The 26,681-nt window shown below is 39.7% G+C and overlaps 1 protein-coding gene across 27 annotated transcripts in view; it reads right to left on the reverse strand.

Moving 5' to 3' along the window:
- The window catches only part of Enpp2 (ectonucleotide pyrophosphatase/phosphodiesterase 2), a 123,260-nt gene that overhangs the window by 44,519 nt on the left and 52,060 nt on the right, over positions 1–26,681 (reverse strand). For 25 of the 27 annotated variants that reach the window (NM_057104.3, XM_087559264.1, XM_087559262.1 and 22 more), the window contains 7 exon segments: positions 3,435–3,490; positions 12,688–12,807; positions 13,897–13,976; positions 14,316–14,413; positions 16,723–16,783; positions 21,706–21,831; positions 24,500–24,655. In NM_057104.3, coding sequence (NP_476445.2) covers positions 3,435–3,490; positions 12,688–12,807; positions 13,897–13,976; positions 14,316–14,413; positions 16,723–16,783; positions 21,706–21,831; positions 24,500–24,655 — 697 coding nt within the window. 27 annotated transcript variants of the gene reach the window in all.

A 26,681-nucleotide genomic window follows, 5' to 3' on the forward strand; every position in this document is an offset into this window, starting at 1 on the left:
AAATTTAATTGCATATTTTGAATTCTTTCCTCACTTACAAAGAAAAAAAGCCAATGCCCCAGCTATTCATGTTACTTCCTTTCTCTGTCTACCTGAATGATGCTTGTGTGTGTGTGTGTGTGTGTGTGTGTGTGTGTGTGTGTGTGTGTGTGAGGTGTCACACCACAAATATGGACTCCTGGTATCAGTGGAGAAATACAGGGTAGCTGAACACGTGTCAAGCTCAGAACTCTCACTCTTTGACAAGGTACCTATCTTTTGCAAAATGCTAGTTGTAGTACCTACTCAGTGTTCTAGCATGGAGGGGGTTGGTGCTTGCCAGTCTCCACTCCTGACTGAGGAGCTACTGAGAGTTGCTGGCTTCTAAAGAAGAGAGTCCGTTCTCTTTGAGGCTTTGACCTCTGCTAGTTCAACAATGCTGGAATGGATGGCTTCACACCCATGAGTATGTGGACAGCATCAATAGCATCAAGTGGGCTTGGTGGGCAGGATTTTTAAAGCATAAAAATAAAAAAGTCATGCAGGTGGAGAGATGGGGTAGATCTGGGGGGAGGTATGGGAAGGGGTGGGAAGTAAAATATTATCAAAACATAATATAAGAAGTTATCAAAGAGTTAATAGAAATGTTAAGAAAAGTCCTAGTTTATGTAATCATATGCTGGATTTCTAGTTCTATAGAAAGAAAACAATCACTCATGAAATGTTTATAAAAGGTACAATATAATTAAGGTATATAAACCCAGATGCAAGATTCTCCTGCCAAAAAGACCATGGCAGGAGTCATCCTCCTCTACTTGAAATGAAAAGCAGAGGAATATTTTTATCATTTCTTGAGTAAACGTTCCACCACCACACCCCCACCCACCCTCTAGGGTTCTGTTTGCAACAATGAAGACTCCAGAGTCCATCCTGAGTGTGAGCTTAAATGCTACATCTCACAACCTCAGTCTTCATGCTCCGATAGCTAAAAGGAGTTAGACAAGGTTGTCTCTAAAGTTTTCAGTGTGTTTTGGAAATAACCTCACAGATTAAAAAAAAAAAAAAAAGATATGGCCCTTGGTGTCTCAAATACAGGGTGGAGAATTTCGAATAACCTAACCAAGGGCCAGCTATGCAGCAAGGAAAATAGGATGTGACATTGTCTCTGCACCATTGACTGACAAAGAATTAATGGTGAGAACAAGTACGTAAGACACCATCACACGCACGCATCAACTGAAAACCAGAAAATGAAGGCCTGACTAAATGAAGAACTTAAGGGTGAGGGACTATAGTGTCTAGTCAGTGCTTAAAGAGATAATGAGAAGAAAAAACAAATACCAGTTATTGGCTGTTCTCTCTGTACCAAGGAACCTAATAAAGCACTCCAAAGAAGTTAACTCACTCTGTGTCCACAGCACCCTAATTATAATTCCTATTTAAAGATGAGACTATGGATTTGTTAAGAGAGTCAGTCACATGCCCAAGTCAGTCACCTCACAAGTAGTAGAACTAGGATTCGTTCAAACTAAACACCAGTCTATAATGGGAATTATTGCCTCTGAGAACGAACTGAAACAAAGGAACCAAGCACAGTGTCAGCTGGGATGATTTTGAAATGAAACACTATCATTTAAGAGCAAGAATAAAATTCTAGACTGCAATAAGAAACTGTGTTAAAAAAGATGGCCTTTAAAGTCTAAACCTATGGTTTGAATCTGGTTTTATTTAAATTTAAAATTTTTTTTTCAAAATGGACTATATGTAGATTCCCTTGATATATATTCCTTGTAAAAGTGAGAAGCCGGATCATATTTTATAAAGTTATAAAAAGCTTCAAAGGGGTTGGGGGTGGAAGTAAATGAGCCTGCTCTCTTCCAGGACATGGAGATAAAAGAATAGCTGTAGAAGCAAAGACATCTTGGGAGCACACAAAAGCCACCTTCTTATAAGTGGTTTCAAATGGGTGGAGAAAATTGTCATTCAAAGACAGAACACTAGGCCTTTTCAAGGAAGCTTTGCAGCAATTCCAGGGGGTAAGGGTGAGGAGTAAGTATCAATTATGTTTTTGGCTCCTCTCCATTCTGCAAAGCAGAATTCCCATATGCATTTGTGACAGCCAAGGGTTAAAATCTGAGAAATCTGTGGGAGATTAACTTGGTAGACAACAGACCAGTTACATTAAGCAGCATCAATTGTAACCAAGCCACACCTTGGTTGGTCTCAAGTCAGGGACCACTTAAAAGGGAAAAGAAAAACTACCTCTAAATGGGCACCTGTCTTAGCTTTAGATCACCCAAAATACTTCAGCTGAACCCCTTCACGTCCGAAGAGGCTACCCTCCGTTGCTGAATTCAAGTCTAGAGAAAGCATCATTCTGGATTAATCTGAACCTCTGTTGGATCTGTGTGTCTTTTGTTCAAGGACTCAAGGGAAGCTGGGTGGTGGCTCCGAGCATGGTCACCTCCCAGAATAAAGACGAGTAAAGCATAAAACTACACGCAACAGATCCCAGTACACTGCTGCCAGTGTTTGGACCAGTCAGATGTTTTCATTGAAGCATAAAAAGCAAACATGGGAAAACTGCTTTAGGTAATTAGAAAAAAACAGCAAAAGATAGAAACATTACTCTGGGAATAAAATCTCATGAAAGTTGAAACAGATCCCCTTCCTTATTTAAAGGGCCTTAAAAATAATCAACATGTTGACCATTTAGCAGGTACATTTCATTTAAAAGCTTGAAAATGTCAATTATTAGTCCCCAGTTACTTCTGAAGGGATGAACGGCCCCATATTCTCACTGGGAAAATTCGAGAAATTTGGTGGAAAATGGGCTTAAAATAAATGTTTCCCCAACCCTATTCTACTGTGTAGAACGTCAGAACTCTAGAGCCTCTCAGCTGTCCAAGACTACATTCTGAGTCTAAAGTTGGGAATCAAAATAAATAAATACGAAATAAACACAGTATATTCATATATTTATAAAGAATGATAACAGAAACTGTGGCAATCATCTAAAAGAATTACAAACTCCTAGATGAAAAGTTGACAAAAATAAAGGTTAACAAGATAAAGGATGTAAATGGTAGGTTGGGGTTGGGGATTTAGCTCAGTGGTAGAGCGCTTGCCTAGGAAGCGCAAGGCCCTGGGTTCGGTCCCCAGCTCCGAAAAAAAGAACCAAAAAATAAGTAAATAAATAAATAAATAAATAAATAAATAAATGGTAGGTTGAGGAGAAAGGTGTCCTTAACCAAAGGATGGGACAAGGGGTGGGGGAACAGAAAGGGCAGGAAGGAGGGTGAGAAACGGTGCCTGGGATGTTATTTTTGAATCAATAATTCTCAAAAATTTGGCGTGTTTACATTTAGCTGAAATGAAGTTGACTTAAATTGATGTTTCATCAGTTGAACCATAACTGTAATTTTATAAACATTGACAAAATAAAGGTAACTTACACAGACCAAAAGAATGTTCCAGCTCTCACCCCTTGCTTGGTGGCTGTAATCCATAGCTAATGAGGAAAATATAAGAGGCTTTTAATACATTCTGAGTTTTGGTCAAAGAAGAAAAAGACTAAAATACATTCAATCTGATATGTTATACTCCACTCATGCCCACCATAAAATCACAGTATTTCCAACCAAGTTTCTGACCCATCTGGAACAGACTCATTACTTCTGTAGATGTTATTTACACATTCTGAAAAGGTTCTCAAAAGCTCTGGTGAGATGCCACTGACTTTTGAAAAATGTATTTCATCCCCAAAGCCTCTCTCCCCTACACCTGTCTTTTCTGATCACTATTTTAAGCATTCCTTGAGTAGCAGGATTCTGCTCATCAAAGGACGCAGGGATAGACCATATGTTTCTTTAACGACTGTTGGCCTTATGGAGAAGACTCACAATTTGGTACCCAGATGTCAGAAGCCTTAAATCTAGCTTGTCATGTTTGACTTTAAACTAGATGAACGAGGGGAAGAAAGAACTAAGAAGACTGCTTTTTCATCTATATTTTATTCTACATTGTTCATCTAGCTTTTCTTTTTCTCTTTTTAGTGAATGGGGCTCTAAGGGAAAGTTCCTAGAATAGGCTGGGTGGATGAAGCATTTCATGAAGAATATTTTTAAATATTCTCTATGAACCAGTCATTAATATATGCTTGCAATCACAATACCAAGGGAGTCTGTGGCAAGAGGACAAGCCTAGGATACACAATGACATGGGGGTTATTTTGGTTTTTTGTTTGTTTGTTTGGAGGGTTTTTTTGGTATTGTTTTGTTTTCTTTTTTTTTTTTTTTTTTTTTATTAACTTGAGTATTTCTTATATACATTTCGAGTGTTATTCCCTTTCCCGGTTTCCGGGCAAACATCCCCCTCCCCCCTCCCCTTCCTTATGGGTGTTCCCCTCCCAACCCTCCCCCCATTGTTTTGTTTTCTTAACTCTTTCTGGCTGATGAGAAGTAAAAGATGAAGGTGTTCAGAAGCCAAGCTTCACACATTTGCATCCTGGACCCTGACCCTTGCTTCTGTCACCTAATCATTGCATGGGCCTCCAGAAAGTCACTTCATTATTTGGTGCTTTGGTTTCTCTCTCAATGCAGATGGACCTTCTTCTAGCTCGCGGGATGATGCTCTATTTTAATGAGTTAATTCACTTAAAGTCCTTAAACCAGTGTTTTAGCATTGGGTAAACAGTTCATTTCAGTTTTTTATTATTTATTACACAATAGTGAAAAATCAATGGAATCAATTTACTTCAAGCATTAAAAACAGCTTAGGGTGGCAAGTGTCCCACTAGAAGTCTATGAGAAGAAACCCTCTCAAAGGGAGAGAAGAGGCAATACATGAGGGGGACTTTAATCCAAGACCAAAGCAAACAGGATCCTTTTCACATTCCATTGCATCCAGACTTTGGGAGTAATTTATGACTCTGATAGAAATCTTTATTTTATTACTTATTTGTTTATTATAGAAATATGTAATTGGGAAGCCTACGGATGGAGGAGTTTGGTTAACCATTTCAAATATACCTAGCTTAAAAACTTCTGAAAGGGTCCCAGAGTCCCTTGGACCATCTAGAAATCTCCCTAAAGACTCACAGCTATTACGCTAACTAGTGAGCCATAAAGTAGGAGAATATTGACACGTGTGGGTTTCTGAGTGAGCCTTGCTTTGTCTCATCTCTTCCTCTGATCTAGGACATCTGGTCCTGTGGAATGGCTCAAAGATCTAGGGACCTCAACCTTCCATCTTGTAGATAACTTTTGGCATGCTCCATTCAGCTTTCATAGAGCATCCGAGACTTTAAATTACCCTCAGCCATCTTACCATCAAGAGATGACTCAAATTAAGCTGTCTTGTGCCAGCCTCTAAACTGTGCCAGATCCTAAAGAGGCCTGTTCCTCATAACATAGGACCAATGTGTATACTTACTTTATTTCCAGTGACACAAACTCACTGTATTCGTATCCAAACAACTTCCTGGAAAAGCAGCAGCCTTGCTGTTTCCAAGGAAACTATCAAATACCAAGTAGTGTTTGATATATAAGAAATATAAGGCCAACCTGAAACTTGCTGGAGAAAAAAAAAATCAAGACATGAACTTCTCAAGTAATGACCTAGATTTTCCAAAATCTAGACAAGGGGAAGTCCTAGGTGTAACTTTTAGCTAACCAGAAAGAGGATTTGCAGTGATAGAAAGATTTGCAGTATGAATATGACAAGGAATGATGGTAAAGTTACTCTGATGGCCTTCATGGAAATCAAGAGTGAGGATACAGGAGGAATGACTGGAACCCCTGTGTGGACTGATCAAAGGAGGCACTCAGGTGCCTGGCCTGGCCAAGCTCTACCCTGCCAAGGATGACGAGGATACCATTTGAAACATGTTATCATGTGAGAATGTGTTCAAAAAAGCTTGTTCAAATATGGAATACTTTCTTAATAAAATGTTGCTATGTATTAATGTATGATATTAAAGAGTTTGCAATAAACCACTTATACAGGTGACAAAAATCAGAATCACCTTTTCACATGGAGCCTTTTATAGACTAGACTAGCCTTAAGCTCATCACATAACTGAAGATCCTAGCCCTGGTAGCCTCTACCTTTCAAGGACATGTGCATGCCATTAGACTCAGTTTTCGGTGAACTTTCTGTATTTTCCAGAATATCTGTTGGAATCATAATTTATATCTGAAAAATCCCAAAATATAAACTATTAGGACCATTTGAAGATTAAGAAGTGTGTTTCTACAGACACAGAAGGAACACCCATTCAGAGCCTGCCCCACATGTGGCCCATATATATACAGCCACCCAATTAGACAAGATGGATGATGCAAAGAAGTGCAGACCGACAGGAGCCGGATGTAGATTGCTCCTGAGAGACACAGCCAGAATACAGCAAATACAGAGGCGAATGCCAGCAGCAGACCACTGAACTGAGAATAGGTCCCCCGTTGAAGGAATCAGAGAAAGAACTGGAAGAGCTTGAAGGGGCTCGAGACCCCATATGTACAACAATGCCAAGCATCCAGAGCTTCCAGGGACTAAGCCACTACCTAAAGACTATACATGGACTGACCCTGGACTCTGACCTCATAGGTAGCAATGAATATCCTAGTAAGAGCACCAGTGGAAGGGGAAGCCCTGGGTCCTGCTAAGACTGAACCCCCAGTGAACTAGATTGTTGGGGGGGAGGGCGGCAAGGGGGGGAGGATGGGGAGGGGAACACCCATAAAGAAGGGGAGGGGGGAGGGGATGTTTGCCCGGAAACCGGGAAAGGGAATAACACTCAAAATGTATATAAGAAATACTCAAGTTAATAAAAAAAAAAAGAAGAAGAAGAAGTGTGTTTCTAGCCAGGCATGGGATTGCCCATCTGTAATCCCACCAGTACAAGGCTAAAACAGAAGGATTACAAATTTGGGGTCAAATAGAAAAACAAAAAGGTGCCTTCCTTTTGGAAAAAAAAAAAGCAAGAAAATGGTCCTCCTTCTTAATAGCTACCACACTGACTACCTTTCTAAAATGAAATGAGAGACCTGATCAGAAGAGAAAAAAAAAACCGTAAATATCAGAGAAGATATGAAATTAAATGTATATTTACTCATGTAAGCAATACTCATTAATTATAGTGGAATACATGCAAAAAAAGAAGCAAGAAAGAAAAAGTAGAGAAGACTAGGTTGAAAAGTAAAAAGAAGATTAAAGAAGGACAAGAGAGACAGACATAGGCTAAAACCATGGGCTAAAATACTCTATCAAAGATGATATATAAAATTATCCATACCAATGTATAACTTTTCTTTTATTGTTTAGTGTGCATACCAACATTTTATTGAGAAAGTATTCCATATTTGAACAAGTTTTCTTGAACTCATTCTCATATGATTACTTGTTTCAATTCTTTGTTTTAGATCTTGTAAAATTAAGGGATTAAAAGCATTTAATCTCATAGCATGGTCAAAGTTTAGCAAATTCTGGGAGACTGAAGCCTGGAAGGATTTCTTAAGTCAAATACCAGGCTTCTAGAAGAGTATCTGTAGAGGCCTTATGTATATCTTATATTTCCAGGATCAGGGAATTGTCAAAGCTGAAGGCACTAAAGTGCTGGCCCAAAAAGAAAAAACAAAAACAAAAACAACAATCTAATGATTTTTTTTTCTTAAGTAGAAAGAAAACTTGCCTGGTTCCTCATAAATTCAGAGAAATTTAAGTTATGATTTTTCTGATTTTGAAGGAAACATATTTCCTTAGAGGTTGTTAAATTTTTAAATAAATAAACTAAGAAGATACTAAGTATGGATCTCCTAACCTTAATCCTCATAACTCCGTTGCTTTTTCTCTAGAAGCCCAGTGTTCACCATTGGTGCCCTAGACACTGTAGTTTGGAAACCAAGCAAATGCAAATATGACAATAAGGTCTTACTGTGTTGCCAGGAATGCTAAGAATCAATAAAGCTTCCCTACTGGAGGCAGGGTGGTAAATGTGAAGTTCAACACATTCTATAATTAACTATAATATATAGGTATGGGAACAGGCACGTTTTTAACAAAGAAAAATAAGCTGGAAATATTTTTCAAAAATATAAACAAACAATGGTAATCCTTTTAGCATTTCTTTGCAAAGAAATTGTCCTGTACAGTCAGTGTCACAGAGCTGGGTAGGTAACCAGAGTGACGAGAGGGGCAGGTAGGACTGCCCATTTCATACCTGAATAGGTTGTAGATTTTTGTTAACAATTTCACACACATATCTGATGTATTTTGATTGGATTCTGCCTCCATCACCCTTCCCCCATTCCTCTCTTGGCCTCTACCCCTGCCTTCAGCCTAAGTAGACAAGCGCCCAAGAATCAGGAGGCATTAGAACCTGAAGGAAAGGGTGCACTGCTCACCAGGTAATTGTAGCATCAGGGCACAGGCATCAGGGCTGCGGATATGCAGGCCCAGGGCTGCCAACGCTAAGAAAATGAAGCCCTGCTAGCTTGTCTGCTTGTTTGTTTGTTTGTTTGTTCTTACTCTCATTTTGTTTGGGTTTGGTTTACTTTCCATTCTTTTCCTTTCCCATACAGGAGATATAAGCCAGGAAAGTTCTCTACCACAGAGCTACGTCCCCAACTGTCTTTTTACTTTTTTACATTGAGACAGGGTCTCATGTAGTTGCTCGGGCTGACCTTGAATTCATGATCTTTTTAACCTCAGCCTCCCAAGTAGCTAAGATTATAACCCCATATCTAGAGTCTTACCCTCTCACACAACCACCCAGGCCCCAGGAGCTGAGAGTTGAACCCAGGACCTTGTGCTTGCTAGGCAAGTGCCATATCGCTGAGCTAAATCTAAGCTCCGGAGTCCTGTTCTTAAGGACAAATTTCCTAGAAAAACTTGTCTCAAACTTCCTAGGTAAAACCTTGGAAATGCAGAGCAAACCAATCCCAAGTACAGTCCATGGAGTCCCAAGTAAACCTATCCTGGCTACCCTTATGCCACTTGACACAAGCTAGAATCATCAGAGAGGAGGAAGTCTCAATTGAGAAAACACCTCCCTCATCAGGTATAGGTAAAGCTATGAATCATTTTCTTAATTAGTGATTGATGTAGACAGATTCAGCCCATCGTGGATGGGGCCACCCTTAGGTAGATGGTCCTGGGTTCTAAAAGAAAGCAGGCTGAGCAGGCAAGCCATGGGGAGCAAGCCAGTAAGCAGCACCCTCCATGGCCTCTGCATCAACTCCTGACTTAAAGTTCCTTCCCTGTTTCAGCTCTCATCCTTTCTTTAAAGATGAACAGCAATATGGAAGTATAAGCCAAATATACTCTTTCTTCCCCAACTTGCCTCTTGGTCATGGTGTTTCATAGCAGCAACAGAAACCTGACGACAGATAGTTCAACTGAAGTTTGGAATGGAATTAAGAAACCAGTGTCTGGTTTGCAAAGGAACACTTCCTGGCTAAGTACCTCAAGGTCAGCAGGAGAGCAAGACTTAATCCTGACAAAGGTAGCTTACAGCAGTGGTTCTCAACCTTCCTAATGCTGTGGCCCTTTAATACAGTTCCCCATGTTGTGGTGACCCCAACCATAAAATTATTTTGTTGCTACTTTATAACTATAATTTGGCTACTGTTTTGAATTGTAATATAAATATCTGATAAGCAGAATATATGTGACTTCTGTGGGGTCACGACCCACAGGTTAAGAAGCACTGCCTTAAGAGCTAGGACAAGGACCTGCTAGGGGTGCGCTCAGAAGTAAAGCACATTTGTATGCACAAGGCCCTTGGTTCAATACTCACAACAAGAACAAAAATAAACACAAGTGGTGGGCAGTCCTGTAGACCTGTAACAGCGTATGGGAAAGAGGCATAAGGAAAAGGCATAAGAAAAGCAGGCAATAACTTGTACTTCCCAGCAGGCCCATCCCTCTGGCCTGGAAATTCACTCAAGACACTGTTGTGTGGCCTTTTGCCATCTCTTTTTTGGAGCATGCGTCCCTCACTCCAGACTGCAATTCATTCATGAGGACAAGCACTGCCCACCAATAGGGGTGGGAAGAAATTCAAGGCTGGGCAGCTTGAGAAGGTCGGGAACGCACCTACTCCCGTTAAAAATACCCAGCAAGTTTGACTTGAGAAGACCGAGTCAGGAAGTGGGCTTGACTTGTTTCTCCAATGTGCAGATTGAGTGAGTGCCCTGAAGCCACACACACACACACACACACACACACACACACACACACACACACACGTCTGAGAGTACTGATCTAACCTGAACTCAGAAATACTCCACTGACCTCTTCATCAGAAGTTGCAGGACTATATCAAAGCATTGTCAAAAAAAAAAAAAAAAAGCCAACACCCTATGGGACTCCATGAAAACACAAGTGCAATGAACGGCGTCATGAGCAAATGCACGACAACTTCTGATAGCACATCCCAGAGAGGAGCATATCGGAAAGGCTCCACTCCAGAGAGACGGTGATCAATTGCTTTTAAGGGTGATATTAAGTTGTAGAAGTGATTTTTTTTGGAAACTTACTATGAAGCTTCAAATTTTCACACGAGCACTTTCTAAATCTTCATTTTATCTGCTAGGTTTTAAAGAGGAACAAGAAGTGGCCCTTACTCAGCACTGCAACTGACCTTGGTGTTACTTAGCCAAATGTCCTACATAATTTCATCATTCAGGGAAAAAAATGAATGGAATTAAATTAAATTACCAGACTAATATTTTCATAAAGAATTTTTCTACTCAAATTAACTCTATTAGATTTTCACTGGGAAGTTTACAAAATGTACAAGTTTAAGAGGTTTATATACATGCTTCTAGAACATAGACAAATCATTCCTTATAGTGCTTAATGCCTACATACTTCTAGAACACATGCAAACCATTTCTGACAGGGCTTCATGCTTCATGTGCTGGTATACTTGGCAAATAGTTACCTATAGTTTTTGTCTATTTTTCTCTTGGTGCCTGCCTTGATCAAGATGATAGACAGAAACACAAATCAGTTTCACCACAAATCTTGGGGAACATTAACAGACTTGGTCAAATGTGTCAACTTGGAGAGCTAGCGAGGAAGCAGGCCAACAGAGTAGAACAGAGAATTTACTTCATGAGACAGGTTAACAGATTCTCTCCGCTGGGTGTCTTCAGGAGGTAATGAATGTGTGGACTTTTCTGCTGCTGAGTCATGCTAACCCGGGGAAGCTTTATGTCAACACCAAGTGTAAGGTGATCCAATTATATCAGACTACCATTTATCTCCATAGAACCCTGTGGTTCCTCAGGCGAGTTGGTTTCCATAATCAAATTATTACTAAAGACCAACTAGCAATAGTCAGATAGCACTCACATTTCTATCATTTTATTTGCTCATAAAATATTCCTCTATCATAAACTTAAGAAACCTACCCTGTCAACAAATTTCACTGGGATCACAAACTAAGTCATCATAGACTTCTGGGAATCCAGCCTGAATAAAAACAGCAAAGTCAGAACATCTATTATAAAGAGCCTTTTCTAAAGGCACACAGGAAGTCAGTCAGTGTTTATTTTAAAAGAAAAAAAAAAGAAGCCCACAGTTATCCTTGCATAGTGATTTACCTATTAAGCAAGATGGATATTTTTGACAACAGATGACCTTCTCTCAGAAAGCGATACCTTATAAGCCATGTCTGACTTATACTCTTTATTCTGCCCATCTGTGTCAGTGAATGTTCAGATTCAAGCTGTCTCAGCATGTCGGCTCTGTTGGGTAAAAGAGGATGCTGCCTTCCTCTCTCACATTTGGACAGAATGTGCAGAGGTCTAAGGAACCACCTCCCTGAGTTGCTGCAGAGACCTGAGATGTAACCACTTCCCATTCTCCCTCTGAACATCTGATTGACCGTGCCCTGGTTTATGTTCCTGTGGGGATTCTGAGCCTTCTGACCTACAGTTTGTACTCTTAAGCCCAGTTCTAGACAGTCAACAACCATGGCTTTATGTCAGTACTCTTCTCGTGTCTGACCAAAGCAGGTTGCCTAACATACGGTCACAGGAAAAACACCGGGGGAAGCTGCCTGAAGCCTTTTGATTTTCTGCCCAAGTGTCTGAGGTACACAACAGGATATTCTTCAAAGTGTCAGTCTCTGCCTCAGTACTGAGGTAGGATCCCAATTATTACACCTACCTTGAATGATTGAAATGGATTAAATAAAGTAAGCTATGAATTCCCCATGAGTTTTGATCCATTCTTTTTCTCTAGAAACTATTCTTCTTTCTGCTTATATCACTGGGAAGTCGAAACACCTGGAAACTCATAGTTCTTTTTCTTTTGCATTGTATCCTCAAATTTAATAAATCAATAATATTTGATTCTTCAATCATCTAGGAGCTCTGACATTCAACCACAATACATTCCTACCACTATCATCCCGCAAAAGAAATTTATCATGTCACGTTTTTATCAGCATAACTTATAGTCTCTCATGTACATACTTAGATGCATGTACATATACATATATGTGTACATATGTACATATTACATACCCACATGTATATAAATATAGACCTACAGTACAAATATACTACATATATTCACATATACACATAGAAAATGTACACATACATGAACACACACATGAAATATCAAAAGATGAAAACACCTGCATTTTACACAAAATCTTTCAAGGTACACAGACACAAAGACCACAAGACTTACCGGTTGGCCTCCCCACCACCTATGATTAAACTTCTCTCGCCCTCGTAGATGGAACGAAGCATCAAAGACAGGATCATACATTGAATTACCGACAATTCCATGGGATTCCGGATATAAACCCTTTGTGTAAGAGCAATTTTATTGTTAAAATAGCATTGTAATGATCCACATATATTAGTTCCATTATCAATTTTCTTATCGTAGAAGGTTTTATAACAATATTGAATTAACCAATAGCATATGCATAGCCTTTGTTTTGAGTATGTTTTTGCACATGTGAGTCTCAACTAATTTTAAGTGACTTTAGAAATTTAAGATGGTGGCAAGAAACATAATATTTGTCTTTTTGGCTGCTGAAACTTAAAAACACTTCATTTGAAATATATACATGTCTCCAAAGAGGATTCCATTTATCAGTCTTTTTCTTCTTCAAATCAATAACTTAAATAATCATAAGAATAGGAAAATGTGTTTGAAAGAAAAAGGTAAGGTAGATTTGGAATGTCTGAAAATAAAAACATAGAAGCTCTGAAACTAACATTCTTATTTGAAAGTTTAGAAGATAGAGGATAAAATTCTCTGGAATTGACATTTTAATGGGGAGATCGACTAGAATGATGCTTGGAAATGTTATAATTTTAATTCCGTAGTTCAGTTCAGTCATTCACAAAGCTTTGAGTGGCTCTTGCTGTGAACAACACAGGCAAATGGAGAACAGTTTTTCTCTGAGTCCTAAACAATATTCTTTTAAACTCCCCTTCAGGCCATCCAGTTGCATCAACTAGGAGAAGCCTTCACTTCCAGGCCTGAAAGCCTGAGTGTCATCCCAGAACCCATATGGAGAAAGGATAACACTGACTCCCCTGACTTACACATCACATGTGTGCATGCACACGCCAAATAAATAGCTTTGACCAACAAAGTCAAACTATTTTTAAGTGACTTTTTCTTTTGTTTCCATTTTTGTGTTTGTTTTCTTTAAAAGAGAGAAAGAACATGAAATTGGGGGAGTAGGGAATAGTCTGGAAAGAGTCAGGAGACAAGAAAGGATACAAGAAAAATATGCTTTGTGAAATCACCAAATCATATATTAAAAATATTTTTGATTAAAGCATATTGCTTTATTTAAAAGAATTAATCCCCACCTTCAAGTCATTCCAGGGTTAAGTTAGACCTTAGTCTATACATTACTTGAGAACAAATACTTACAGTGGCCAGCGTATATAGATTAGGGAAGGTTTTTGTGGGGTACACAGGCCTCATGTAGGGAGCATGGGTGCCACAGGACCCTGAAAGTAGAAAATGAGTTATCAGGTCAAGAAAACTATCCAGAACCATTCCACGTATAAAATTCATTTTCTCAACTATGGAAAACACGTTACTTCCTTTTTTATTTCCAATAATGAAATTTATTAAGGAGAAAGAGGAGGAGGAAGAAGATAGGAAGGAAGGAAGTCAGGAAGGAAGGAAGTCAGGAAGGAAGAAAGGAAAGAAGGCAGGCAGAGGGAAGGAAGGAATAGACAGACAGACAGACAGGCAGGCAGACAGACAGACAGACAGACACTCCAGAATCCTATAGCAGAGCAATGACTACCTGGATGAGAACACAGAGTGAGGAAATAACTTACGCAGTTTCTCAATGTTGGGCATAACCTTGCTGCCTTTCTTCATGTATGATGCACGGAAACCATCCACAGAGAAGATGATTAACGGAGGGCGGACAAACCTTAAACGGGAACAGGGTGAGTCTCAGAGAAACCACTGCCATCGGCATTTCACAGTATCTATTCACACTCAATGACTAGGACCCATCAAAACTAGAAAGACATAAGCAGGGAGGACAAAGCCTGGGCTCCCAACCACATAAGCATCTGAGGCAACTGAGTTCAGAGTTAAACGGGCAAAGTCACCATGGCCAAGAGAAAGTAGTTGACTCTGCTGTTGTTTTCTACCTTACAAGCAAGGGCCTTGGCGATAGTTAAAAAATAAATAAGTAAATAAATAAATAAATAACAGCAGTGTCCACCCACAGTATGTATTTTATCCAATTCTTAACGTGGAAAGTTCGTACCTACTTTTCTACTTTTTTCCTTTTCTATGTTAGTTGCCCACAGTTCCAAATTCCTTCATGACGTTGAGACATAACTTCCCCCTTTGTATTCACATATGCAATACTGTATATCCTGATTTTTAGTTATCTGTTAAAAGCTTCCCTTCCAGAGTTTCATGCTGCCCAGGAACTAGCTATACAGACTAAGCTACCTTCAAATCCATAATCCTCCTGTCTCAGCCTCAGTGCTGGGATTATAGGCATGTGCTACCATGTCCAGTTGCAATAAATACTTATCAGATGTATTAGTAAATTAATGAAGACGTGCGTGAGGTACAATTAACTACAGTCACACTCTTCCCAGTTAACCTAAGCACCATAAAAACATTCCTTCAAGTTTATTATAAAGCTGTTTCCAAGGTGATTTAAATTATTAAGAATTTTTAAAAGTCTAACAGCAAAGGACTCATTGATCCAGGCCAAAAATGGATGAAGTGGTGCTTCATCATTCTAAGGGTGTGGCTGGTCATAAGAGAATAATGAACTATGTACAGAGTTCTTTCTATTAGCTTGAAGCTAGGCGAGCAGCTCTTAACTTGGGTCTATTAGAAGTCATGTTACAAGTAAAACATATCTTAAGGGGGTCTTACATAAACAGTCAGAAATTGTTTCATACCATTCTGTACATCCAAAGTATTGAGATGTCTTTATTTCTCCTACCTTTTATGCCTAATTAAGATTCTTCATTTTTCTTTTATTGGACATTTTTCATTTACATTTCAATATTATCCCCTTTCCCGGTTTCCCCTCCAGAAACCCACCATCCCATCCTCCCTCCTCCTGCTTCTATGAGGGTTCTCCCCCACCCACCTACCCACTCTCCCTCCCTACCCTGGCATTCCCCTACACTGGGGCATCAAGCCTTCACAAGACCAAGGGTTTCTCCTCCCACTGATGACCAACAAGTCCATCCTGTGCTATGTATGCAGCTGGAGCCATGGGTCCCTCCCTCTGTACTCTTTGGATGGTGGTTTAGCTAATTAAGATTCTTAAGCAGGGGGAATAAAGATATCTAAACCCTTAAATTCTGCATCCCAGGCTGTAATACATACACAACAAAAAATATTTACAGACTAAATACTTTATGAAAACATATTTGTTAAGAATATATTTTCTGCCAAGCATTGTATAGGCCCATGGAGTCTCACAGTTTCCTGGAAGGCATAAGTGTCCCATTTCACTCATACTTGAGCTGTTAGGTGTCACTCAATGTGGCTGTTGCCCTGTAAGTCAGCCCTTTAGCAGAGAAGTGGGTTTTTGCAGAATCTGGTGGGAGCTACCTTCTTGGATAACAACTTTAGAAGTTCTAGCATCTCCTTCTTCCTTTCCCCTCCCTCACACACTAACAAAGGCAGGAACAGAATTCCAGGAAAACTACTATGGGGAAGGCGCAGTGTAGGACAGAGAATGGCAGCAGGAAATGCCTCCTCTGGAGATCAGCAGATACACTTTGGTGGACCACAGCAGACACTGAGACTCCAACATGCACAGCAGTGATAGGAAAGAGTTGAAGGGAAAAAAGAACAACATCAAAGCTTCAAGGTAGGGCTGGCAGCATGGCTCGGCCACTGACTTGCTTGCCTGCAGACTGGAGTTGGATCCCTGGAAGCCATGTAAAGGCTGAAAGAAAGAATCAACTCCACAGAATTGTCCTCTGACCTCCACACATGTGCTGTAGCATGAGTGGTGGCATACACCACACACACACACACACACACACACACACACAGTATCACATAATTGAGTTTTATCTCATTTTTTTAAAACCCTTGAAATAGCTTGACTGGCAACGTATTTATAAGAACTCACACAAGGTTATGTGTAGAAGGGGATTTCCATCTTAAAATGTTTATTGTCGTTTACTCTCTGTGATGGTTTATGCATGTGGAATACTTCATAATATTCATGAGACAAAATACACTCACCCTGCAGGGCATTCGGGAACTTTGATTTCTTCGCAGTCATCATCTACCCAGTGTGATTCTCCTGGAAGAAAATACGGGGACATTTATTGTGAGTCTATTTATAGGCCCCGAGAGCGGGAGTCCATCGCCAGGATCTGTGTCCTCTTTGGTACTTGTTTATGGGATACCATCTAAAAAGAAATTCTGAAATAAAGTCTAGTGTCTGCTCTGGCTTTTAAAGTACACCCATACATGGTGGGAAAGCTAAGATTTAATAACCTCAAATGGTGTTTATTTCAACTTTCAGCTCCTAGACGGTTTGTAGATTCAAAAAAAAAAAAAAGAAAAATAAAAAAACTGTGGCGTCAGTGGACAAGATTTCATGTTTGTTTCCTTCCAAAAATAAACTGTTTGGTCATTAGATGGAACATTCTCTCCCTGCCACTAAAGATCTCAAAGCCATAGAAAGCACGACACAACTTCCCTTCTGACGGAGAGAAGACTTCTGCTGTTATAATAATATCTAAGGAGAACAGATAAAATATTACAAAGGAGACTTTCCTGATAAGCATGAGTATAGTCTTGAATACGCAAATCAAAACCCAAGCTGTCTTTCCATCTTACCTTGCCCTAAGATCTGAGAACATCAGTCCTACGTGTATGGAGGCCCAGGGTCTATGTCAGGTGCCTTTTTCTGTCACTTCTATGGTCGTTTTAATAGGTTTGGCCCCCATAGAGTGGCACAATTAGGTGTGGTCTTGTTGGAGGAAATGTGTCACTGTTGGAGGAAGCTTTGAGATCTCCTATGCTACAGCTATATCCTCTGTGGTACACAGTCTCTTCCTGGCTGCCTGCGGATCCAGGTGTAGAGAACTCTTGGCTCCTCCAGCACCATGTCTGCCTCCATGAGGCTATGCTTCCCACCATGATGATAATGGACTAAACCTCTAAAACTGTAAGCCAGTCTCAATTAAATGTTTTTCTTTACAAGAATGCCTTGGTCATGGTGTTTCTTTACAGCAATAAAACCTTAACTAAGACACTATCCACCTGATTTTCTGAGACTAGGTGTGTCAATGAACCTGAAGCTCATGGATTGGCTAGACTGGCTAACCAATGAGACCCCAGGGTCTGGCTGTCTTCATCTATCACCTTGTCTAGCTTCTTACATGGATTCTAGGGGACCTCATACTTTCAATGAACCATTATTTCCTCAGTCCATGCTGTTATTTAATTGGTTCTGCTGTGGTTTATGCCCAGAAATCCAGAAACTACAGCATCCATCTCTAATGTGGCAGTGCTTAAAGTGGCAGAATCTTTAAGAGGCGGAGCCTAGTGGAAAGAAACAGGGTTGTGGGAGCATTGTTCTTAATACAAGTCTCTTGGGACTTCATTGGTTCCCACAAGAATGAAACATCTTCCTTGTAATAGAATCTGCCTGGTTACAATGTAGCCCAATAGTCAACATCAGAGGTCAAACAGAAGGGACCTTCCAATAGGGGACTTTTAGCCTCTACACTGAGTGATCTTATCCATTAAAAAGGCCCAGCCTCTGATATTTTGATATAGCAACACAAAAGATATGGACATGTCATTCTTTGGGGGAAAATTATCAATAAGAATTTACCTTAAGCTCTCTAAGACAGACAAAAATTATGTCTTGAACAGACATAAAAATTGTGACCAATATCCCATAGAAACTTCTTCCATATAAAGAATTCTGGAAGTCTTCCAGAGCCCAGGACCATTTAGCTATTGGATGACAGGGCCGGCTCAGAAATAGACTGAATTAACTTTACCAAGTGCGAGTAACCCAGGGCAGCCACGTGAGGCTCACTAAAGTATTGAGATCAGGGTTCAAACCACCAAAAATGGCCTTAACCTGTCACCATTCAGTGATGAATGATATCCAGGCTTTTCTCCTTGAAGCCTCTGTGCTTTCCTGATATATTTACTACATAAAGATCAAGAGAATAGGAGAAATAAATGCTTGATAAATGTTACACTTCAAAATAAAAGCATAAACTCCTAGAGGAAACTTCCCAAAGCAGCAGCTGAAAAGACAGGTTTCCAGATCCATTTATACCTTACAAAACAACTTCCAAATCTTCTCTTCTTTCCTTCCTTTCAAAAATAATTTATTGATTTTTAGTTTCATGTGCATGAGCATTTTACCTGCATGTATGTCTGTGTGACCGTGTTGGAACTAGAACTCCCTGGAACTGGAGTTCCAAAGAGTTTTAAGCTGCCATGTGGATGCTGGGATTTGAACTCAGGACCTTTGGACGAGCAGCCAGTGCTCTTAACCACTAAGCCATCTCTACAGCACACACACACCTTTATTTCTTAACTGGGGGTTTAATCCAGGGTCTTGTGCATGCTATCTCCCTGGCCATTACCTGAAGTCATTTAACAGAAATGCGTTATAGATATTCTGTGCCAGGAAAAAGACCAAACTGAGGCAATAAGAAGTGATGTAACCTATAGATTGAAAGACATGGTTTGTTTTCTTGTTTGTTTGTTTAGTTGGTTGGTTGGTTTTTTGTTTTTTGGTTTTTTGGGGTTTTTTGTTTTGTTCGTTTGTTTTTGTTTTTGTTTTTGTTTTATTTGTTTTTTTGTTTTTTTGTTTTTGTTTTTTTGTCTTTGCTTAAAAATCTCTAAGTGGCTGGTGTCGTTCCTAAAATGCTGTCATATCAGGAGCTGTATCTTTTCTGGAGGCCACAGACCATTAATATCATAAAAGCTTGTGTTCTACCATCACCACACATACACATACGTACTACACAAGTAAAGTTTGGGGTGTGGCTGAATCTGTTGATGCTTTAGTGCCTTCACGGGCGAGCACACTGAGTCCTAGGCCGCTGCTAAGGCCTTGGCACACAAGTTACATGCACCAGGGAACAAAAGTCACGCTCCAGTGTTTCAAATGACTCTGTGATTTACTCTTTGCCACAGAATCTCTTTCCCTGTTGCTATGATAAAATAGTCTGAAAATAACATCTCTGAGGAGAAAGGGTTTATTTTAGCTCATGGATCAAGGCATGGTCTACCATGGAAGGGAAAGAAGGCAGCAGGGGTTTGGAGAGGCCTGTCTCACCTTGTTCACAATTAGAAAGCACACAGCCAAATAGTGTGTGCTAGTACTAAGCTCCACTGTATACAGTCCAGGAGCTCTTGCCCAGGAAAAAGTGCCCACAGTGAAGATGGGTCTTCCTGGTTAAATACTCCTACTACCTGTGTCTACATCTCAAGGAACATTGTGGAAGAAGGTGTGGAAAGAACCTAAGAATATACAAGATAGGGAGAAGAGCTGTAAAATGTTGTCCTCAGAGCATGGCATAGCCAATGCAGTCATATTCCACATGTGGCTACAATTGCCTGCAATGGACCTGTGGTTGGCACCAGCTAAGCATCAGCCTGAGAGGGAACCAAAGTGACCTACTAGCTGCTGCTGAATTCTAGGGGAGGGGCAGGCAAACCTAAGTCACGGAGTTGGACATGGTTTTATTCCGTGGGACTCAAAACAAGACATATTGATAGAAAGGTGGGAAACGGCCTTCCAGGGAGGGGAGAATTGGAGAAGGGACGTGAAAATGAGGGGAAGACAGCACTCTATACGGTGTGTAAAACTGTCAAAGAACAAATTCTATACATGTTATTTTAAGAATATGTGTCCTGGGGGCTGGAGAGACTACTCAGTGATTAGGAGTATATACTTTTCTGGCAGAGGACCAAGGTTCAGTTTCTAGCACCTACATGGTAACTTACAACCATCTGTAACTCCTATTCCAGGGGATCTGACACCCTCTGCTGTCCTCCATGGTAACCAGGCATGCATGTGGCTCACATACATGCATTCAAGCAACCCCCTTGTGATGGTTTATATATGCTCAACCCAGGGAGTGGCACCTTTAGAAGGTGTGGCCCTATTGGAATAGGTGTGTCACTGTGGGTGTGGGCTTTAAGACCCTCATCCTAGCTGCCTAGAAGCCAGTGCTTTCAGCCTTCACATAAAGATGTAGAACTCTCAGCTCTAACTGCACCATGCCTGCCTGGATGCTGCCATGTGTCTGCCTTGATGGTAATGGACTAAACCTCTGAACCTGTAAGACAGCCCCAATTAAATGTTGTCCTTTATAAGACTGGCATTGGTCATGGTGTCTGTTCACAGCAGTAAAACTCTAAGATATTCCTCATGTACATAAAATGAAATTTAAAAATATAAATTATTTTTAAAAAAATATAGGATTATATTAAATTGAGGAATCAAATTAATACCCCCCATGAGCATTTAAAGAGAACTATATCCCAGGTATAAGTATAAACTGTGTCAGGTTGGTTATCACACAAGCCACGGCAAGACTCACCTATGACAGCTTGCATTGACAAGCCCAGACCCAATTCCCTGAACTCCACACATGGTTTTCCTATAGGGCAATTTCTCAATAAACCTCATGAACCAAATTTCAGGCTCTGGGCCTAAGAAACCTGATAGTAACCAAGACAGAAAGTTTAGAAACATCTTAATTATTATCTACTTTTGAGATGCTGATTTACTTTTTATTGCTTCAAATCAGCGAAATTCAGAAGAAGAAAACTAAGAAAGAATATATAAAAATGAAAGAGTATCATTCAGAGGCTGGAGAAATGGCTCCATGGTTAAAAACATTTGTTCCTCTTTCAGAGGACTCAAGTTTAATTCCAGCACCTACAAGGTGGCTTGTAACCCTCCTTGAATCTCATTCCAGGCAATCTGATGCCCTCTTCTGACATCCACGGGCACTGCACACACGATATATATATATATATATATATATATATATATATATATATATATATATATATTCATGCAGGAGAAACACACACATAAAAGAAGTAAGTCAAAAAAAATTCAATTGTTTCTGACCTCCAAATCTCACGCCCAAGGTGTTATAGCCAGACAATTCAGGGTGCCTTGGTGAATGCCCAGTATTTAATATCTCAGGGCGGTCTAAAAGCAGGTACCTTTGCAGACCACTTGGTAGTTGGTACAGCAGTCTCCCCTGGACAAGCAGTCTTCTGAGCAGTGACAGGCATTTTCCTCGTTTCGTACTTCCCCACATCTGTCTTTGGTGCACTCCCAGCCTCGAGCTGAAATCAACACAAGGAAATGCTCTCACTGCCACACACAAACCAAATGAAAGAGGCCACAGTTGCTTACAAGGGCTTCCAACAAAAAGAGCGAGAAGCCCACATCGTTGAATCCATTTGCCAAACTTGAGTCAGCCAGAGGCCAAGAAGGCATCTGGAGAACTTACAGATAGAATGAATTTCTAATTTTTCAAAGCAGAGGGGAAACTCACAGCATAATTGAGGTCTCATACAAAAGTAAAACCCAGAAAGTCAAACAAGGAATCCCCACCCTTCCAGAATGGCCCTAAGTACCACAAACAGAAAGAATATAAAGAAATATTAATCCTCTCAAAATCCCAACTGACCAAAATGGCCATCTACACAGGGCCTTCTAAGGAGATAAAAAAGGAAATATAACTCCCAACTGAGTGACAGGTTAGTGTTCAGTTCTTCAAAAAAACATTCAAAATGTAAACTTTTGGATTTTATCAAAGTGCTACAGTCATGTTTTTAATTGATTTTTTAACAATACAAGTCTTACAGATTTTTTTAAAAGTTATGTCAGTATTATATTTCATCTCAGACGTAAGACTGTGAGATTAACCACCACACTCTAGCTGATCAATGAATATTTATTAAATGTCTCTAGAAGGGTGGTGGAAATGAACTATGATTCCTGAAATCAAGGACTATGGTGAAAAGAGCTTCCAGGGATAAATCAGGTATTTAGTTTTTCCAATTCTCATAATTGGGTCAGTCTCATTGTTGACCGTCCTCTAGGTGCTAAAGGTATAATGAAGTGACAAAGACAAGAGCTCCGTCTTCCTGGAGCTCATATCTAAGACAGAAAAACAGACCGCATGCATGTAAGCAACAGACGCCGTCATTCAGCCCTGAGAAGGGAAGCAAGGTGGGGTGGAGCAGAAGGCTGCTGACAGGTGAAGCATCAAGGAGAGCATCTCTGAACTGAAGTACACTCAGACATCTCAAGCCTTCATCCTCTAAGATGTGTACTCAGTAGAAGCCATGACATTCTTCTAAAGCAAGGCTGCTCCTTCATGACATTCTGCCAAGGGGAGCAGCCCTTGTTAGGTGATTGAATAGACAGACGTGGAATAGTCATGAATTCCGGTTCAGTTGTATCATGGAATGCTACACTGCCGTTTGAAAGTAGAGTGTTTAAAAAGATACTGCCTCCCACATGATTGTGTATATGAATACACACATAAATACACATACAATATCCAAGACACCCTCAACAAAGAAAGAGTTTATACTGAAATCTTAGGCTTGCTTCCTGTCTTGGCACAGCAGAGCCTTAAGAACATTTCTTTTCCTCTTTCAACTTTTTATTGTTATTTGACATTTGATTCTTCCACATTCAATCCATGTTGGCTTTAGACATCAGAGAATAATGTGCTTTACAGAATGCTGTTATAGTCTGCATTAAACTAGAAAGAACGGCATGAGTTATATTCAAAGAGAACGAAGCTAGAATCACAGATGCATTAAGTTTTGCAAAGTTTTCAGAGCAGAATGTCAGAAGGATGGCCTAACTTACTGGGGACAAGATACTCAAGGTAAGCCAGAAGCATAAAATGTCCTAAAATCCTCAGTGAACATCACACACAGATTGCAGGTTTGCACTTATGTCTTAGGGTCAAAGAGCTCTGAGGGAATGTCTATTCTACCCACACACTCAATTCACAAGAGCCTCAGCTCCAAGCTTGCAGAATCACAGCTGAAGACCTTGGTAGAAGCTCCACAAGAAAGCCACAGCAAAAATATGTCTGCGTGCTTAGAAAACAAATTATGCAAAAAAGTAACCTAATGAAGCCCTTATACTCTGCCAGCTGTAGGGAAAATAAGTCCCAGTTAGGGAGTTTATGTTGATTTTCAAATAAATCAGGAACTAAGGTTTAAGTAAAGGCAATAATGTCTCATTAAAAATATCAGACAAGGGGTTGGGGATTTAGCTCAGTGGTAGAGTGCTTCCCTAGCAAGCGCAAGGCCCTGGGTTCGGTCCCCAGCTCCAAAAAAAAGAAAAAAGAAAAAAAAATACCAGACAAATAGCAATGATAAATTGGGCTTTCCAAAATACCACCCATGCACAGATGTAATAATTTGTCAGGGGAGCTAAGAAATCGGTTTCCAGTGCTCAAAGCAGGGATTCTGCTTATGTAGATCATATGACATAGTGGTGAGCATGCAGGATACTCCAAAAAGTCCTATCTAAAACTGACTTTGAAAGCAGAGGATATAACAAAATCCCAAAGCTTATTTCCCCTTGACTTGCAAGCATTCATTCGATAGCTCATATGTTCGAATGACCCTTCCACTACAGGATAAATAAAACAAGGAAATTTTTAGAAGATTTCAGAGGCACCCAGAGCACAAGACCCCAGATTGATTCCATAAATGTTTTCCATTTGCACAGAATACAGAGAATTGGTTTTAAACCTAGTGCTTTCAGTCTATAGGACCTGTAGTTGTAAACTGCCTTCTTTGACTGGACCAAGAACAGTTGAGCCAAGTTACTCATATTAAGTATGTACTTCATGCAGCCATCAGTCATTCAAGAAATGAACTAAAACCCTCTATGTAAATAGGCCAAAGCAGAGGTGTATAACAAGCTAGTGACACTGAGCCTTTTGCTAGAAGTGTGAGGCCTCCAGAAGTCACGTACCTGTTTTCAAACAGAGCTCATCGAAATCGTGGCAGCAGCTGCTGTAGCTCTTACACAGGTTGTCACACCGACAGTCTGGAGGGCCAACCTCTTGAAGCTCAAAGCATCTACCTTTGCAGGATCCAGAGGTGTTGGTCCATGGAGAGTCAGACAGCACTGCCGTTCAAAGAAGAGGCAAAAGACAGCAGCTTAGGGGCTTGCCATGGCATTAATGCAAGAGTGGCACTCAGAAGCCATTGGGGTGGAAGTGCAGTCAAACTCTGGATGAGAAGCTCAGCATCAGTACCTGCTCCCTGGGTACCTCAAACATGTTGCCCAACTTGCATAAACCACAGTTTCCTTATCTGTAAAATACCAACTCCAGATTGAAATGAGAACTAAAAGAAATAACCTGTGTGAAACACATGTCAGGATAGCAAGCATATACAGAATAACAAACGTTGGGTGTACTCATGACTACAATTACTGGTACTGCACATATGCAATGGTGAGTATCCCTCCTGAAATAAGAGTTCATTTCCTATTTTAAATTCCATGCTGCTATGGAGCTTGGTTACGGTATGCCTATGGCCAAGTACTAAGAAGACACAAGAGAATTCAAAGCCAACCTGGGCTGCATAGCAAGACCTTGCTGTCACCACCACCAAAAGTGGTGGCAATGTGAACCATGAGTGTTCAAAACCAGTCTGAACACTATGATCAGAACCGAGTACTTGCCCAATCTCTTCTAACTACAGAATCCATGTCTATCTAGTATTACTGGAACACAACTGCCACTTCAAAAGCAAACCCCATATCACTGTTTGTATATGATATAATCTAAAAATCTCAAAAGAACCAAAGTTTAATAAATGAAAGAATGTGATATGATGGATTCTCATCTAAGTTATCATATTGGGCACTATATGCTTGAAATTTAACTGGAAGGTCTACTCACAATAGCACCTAACTAAAAGAAAAAAATCAAGATATGAATTTAATAATACATATGTAAAACCTACCATAAAGAATATTCTAGGAGCTGAGATTGACTCCTTGCCTCCTCAAAAGACAGATAAAAATAGTTGCTTAATACATAGTTCATGATTAAGATCACATATTGCTCTTACACAGGACTTAAGTTTAGTTTGGAGCACCCATATTAGGTGAGTCATAACTGACTATAACTCCAACCTCAGGAGATCTGACTACCTTTCTGGCCTCTATGAGCACTTCATTCACATGTGCATACACACACAATTAAAAATATACTATACAATTAGAATATACTGAAGCTTTATGAAAAATACAAGTCTAGAAAAATCTATGTAAGTCATAGGGCACCCAACTTTAAAGACAAAAAATATCAATACCAGAAAAGAAAAAATATTAATTTATTCTAAACCTAAATGTTCAATATGCTCACAGAGGAAAATCCAATAATTCTACCAAGTTGAGAGGACAGAAAATCTTACTGGGAAATAAACATACAAAATAAAAGGTGTTCAAAAGAAGAAGTAATTTGATGACAGGATAGAAAAGTGTATTCTGAAGGTAAATAATTGGAGTTAGTAGTAGAAAATAATATTGTGGATGAGATCCAGAAACAAAGCTAAATATATAAGAGTTTGATTTATTTAAAAATTGCAAAAACATCGTCTAGTTTGAAATTTGCAATATTTTATGAAATCAGATATTGTCTGGCCTTTTAGTTTATTGTCTTCTAGTCTCCATGCGTGGAGTTGAATATACATATATTATATATATATATATATATATATATATATATATATATTTGTCTTAGCAAATATCATTTATAATATGATGTTTATAAATTCTATATTTAGGAAATTACTAATTCTTTGCACCACACATATATTGAGTTTAAAATCAAGAAAAAGCAAGGCACATGAGAACAGATATTAAATAACCATTTTATATGCATCCATGCAATTTATTTGAATATGTAGTTCATCCCTCAGTCAACTGTCCCATTTGTAAGCAGAGTAACCCAATCCTAGCCTTTTAAATGGCATCAGATCAGTTGACGTTAAGCAAAGAGATTCACTAGACCATGAGACGTGAAATGCTTTCTCACAGTTGATTCAGGGATGGATGCTGAGATAAATTCAAACCACATCAATTCAGTTTTAAAAAATTATGTCTGTTTTCAATGCAGTGTCTTACCTCTGCTCCACAGACC

Source organism: Rattus norvegicus, chromosome 7 (assembly GCF_021556685.1).
Source record: "Rattus norvegicus strain SHRSP/BbbUtx chromosome 7, alternate assembly SHRSP_T2T, whole genome shotgun sequence".
Taxonomy (NCBI): Eukaryota; Metazoa; Chordata; class Mammalia; order Rodentia; family Muridae; genus Rattus; species Rattus norvegicus.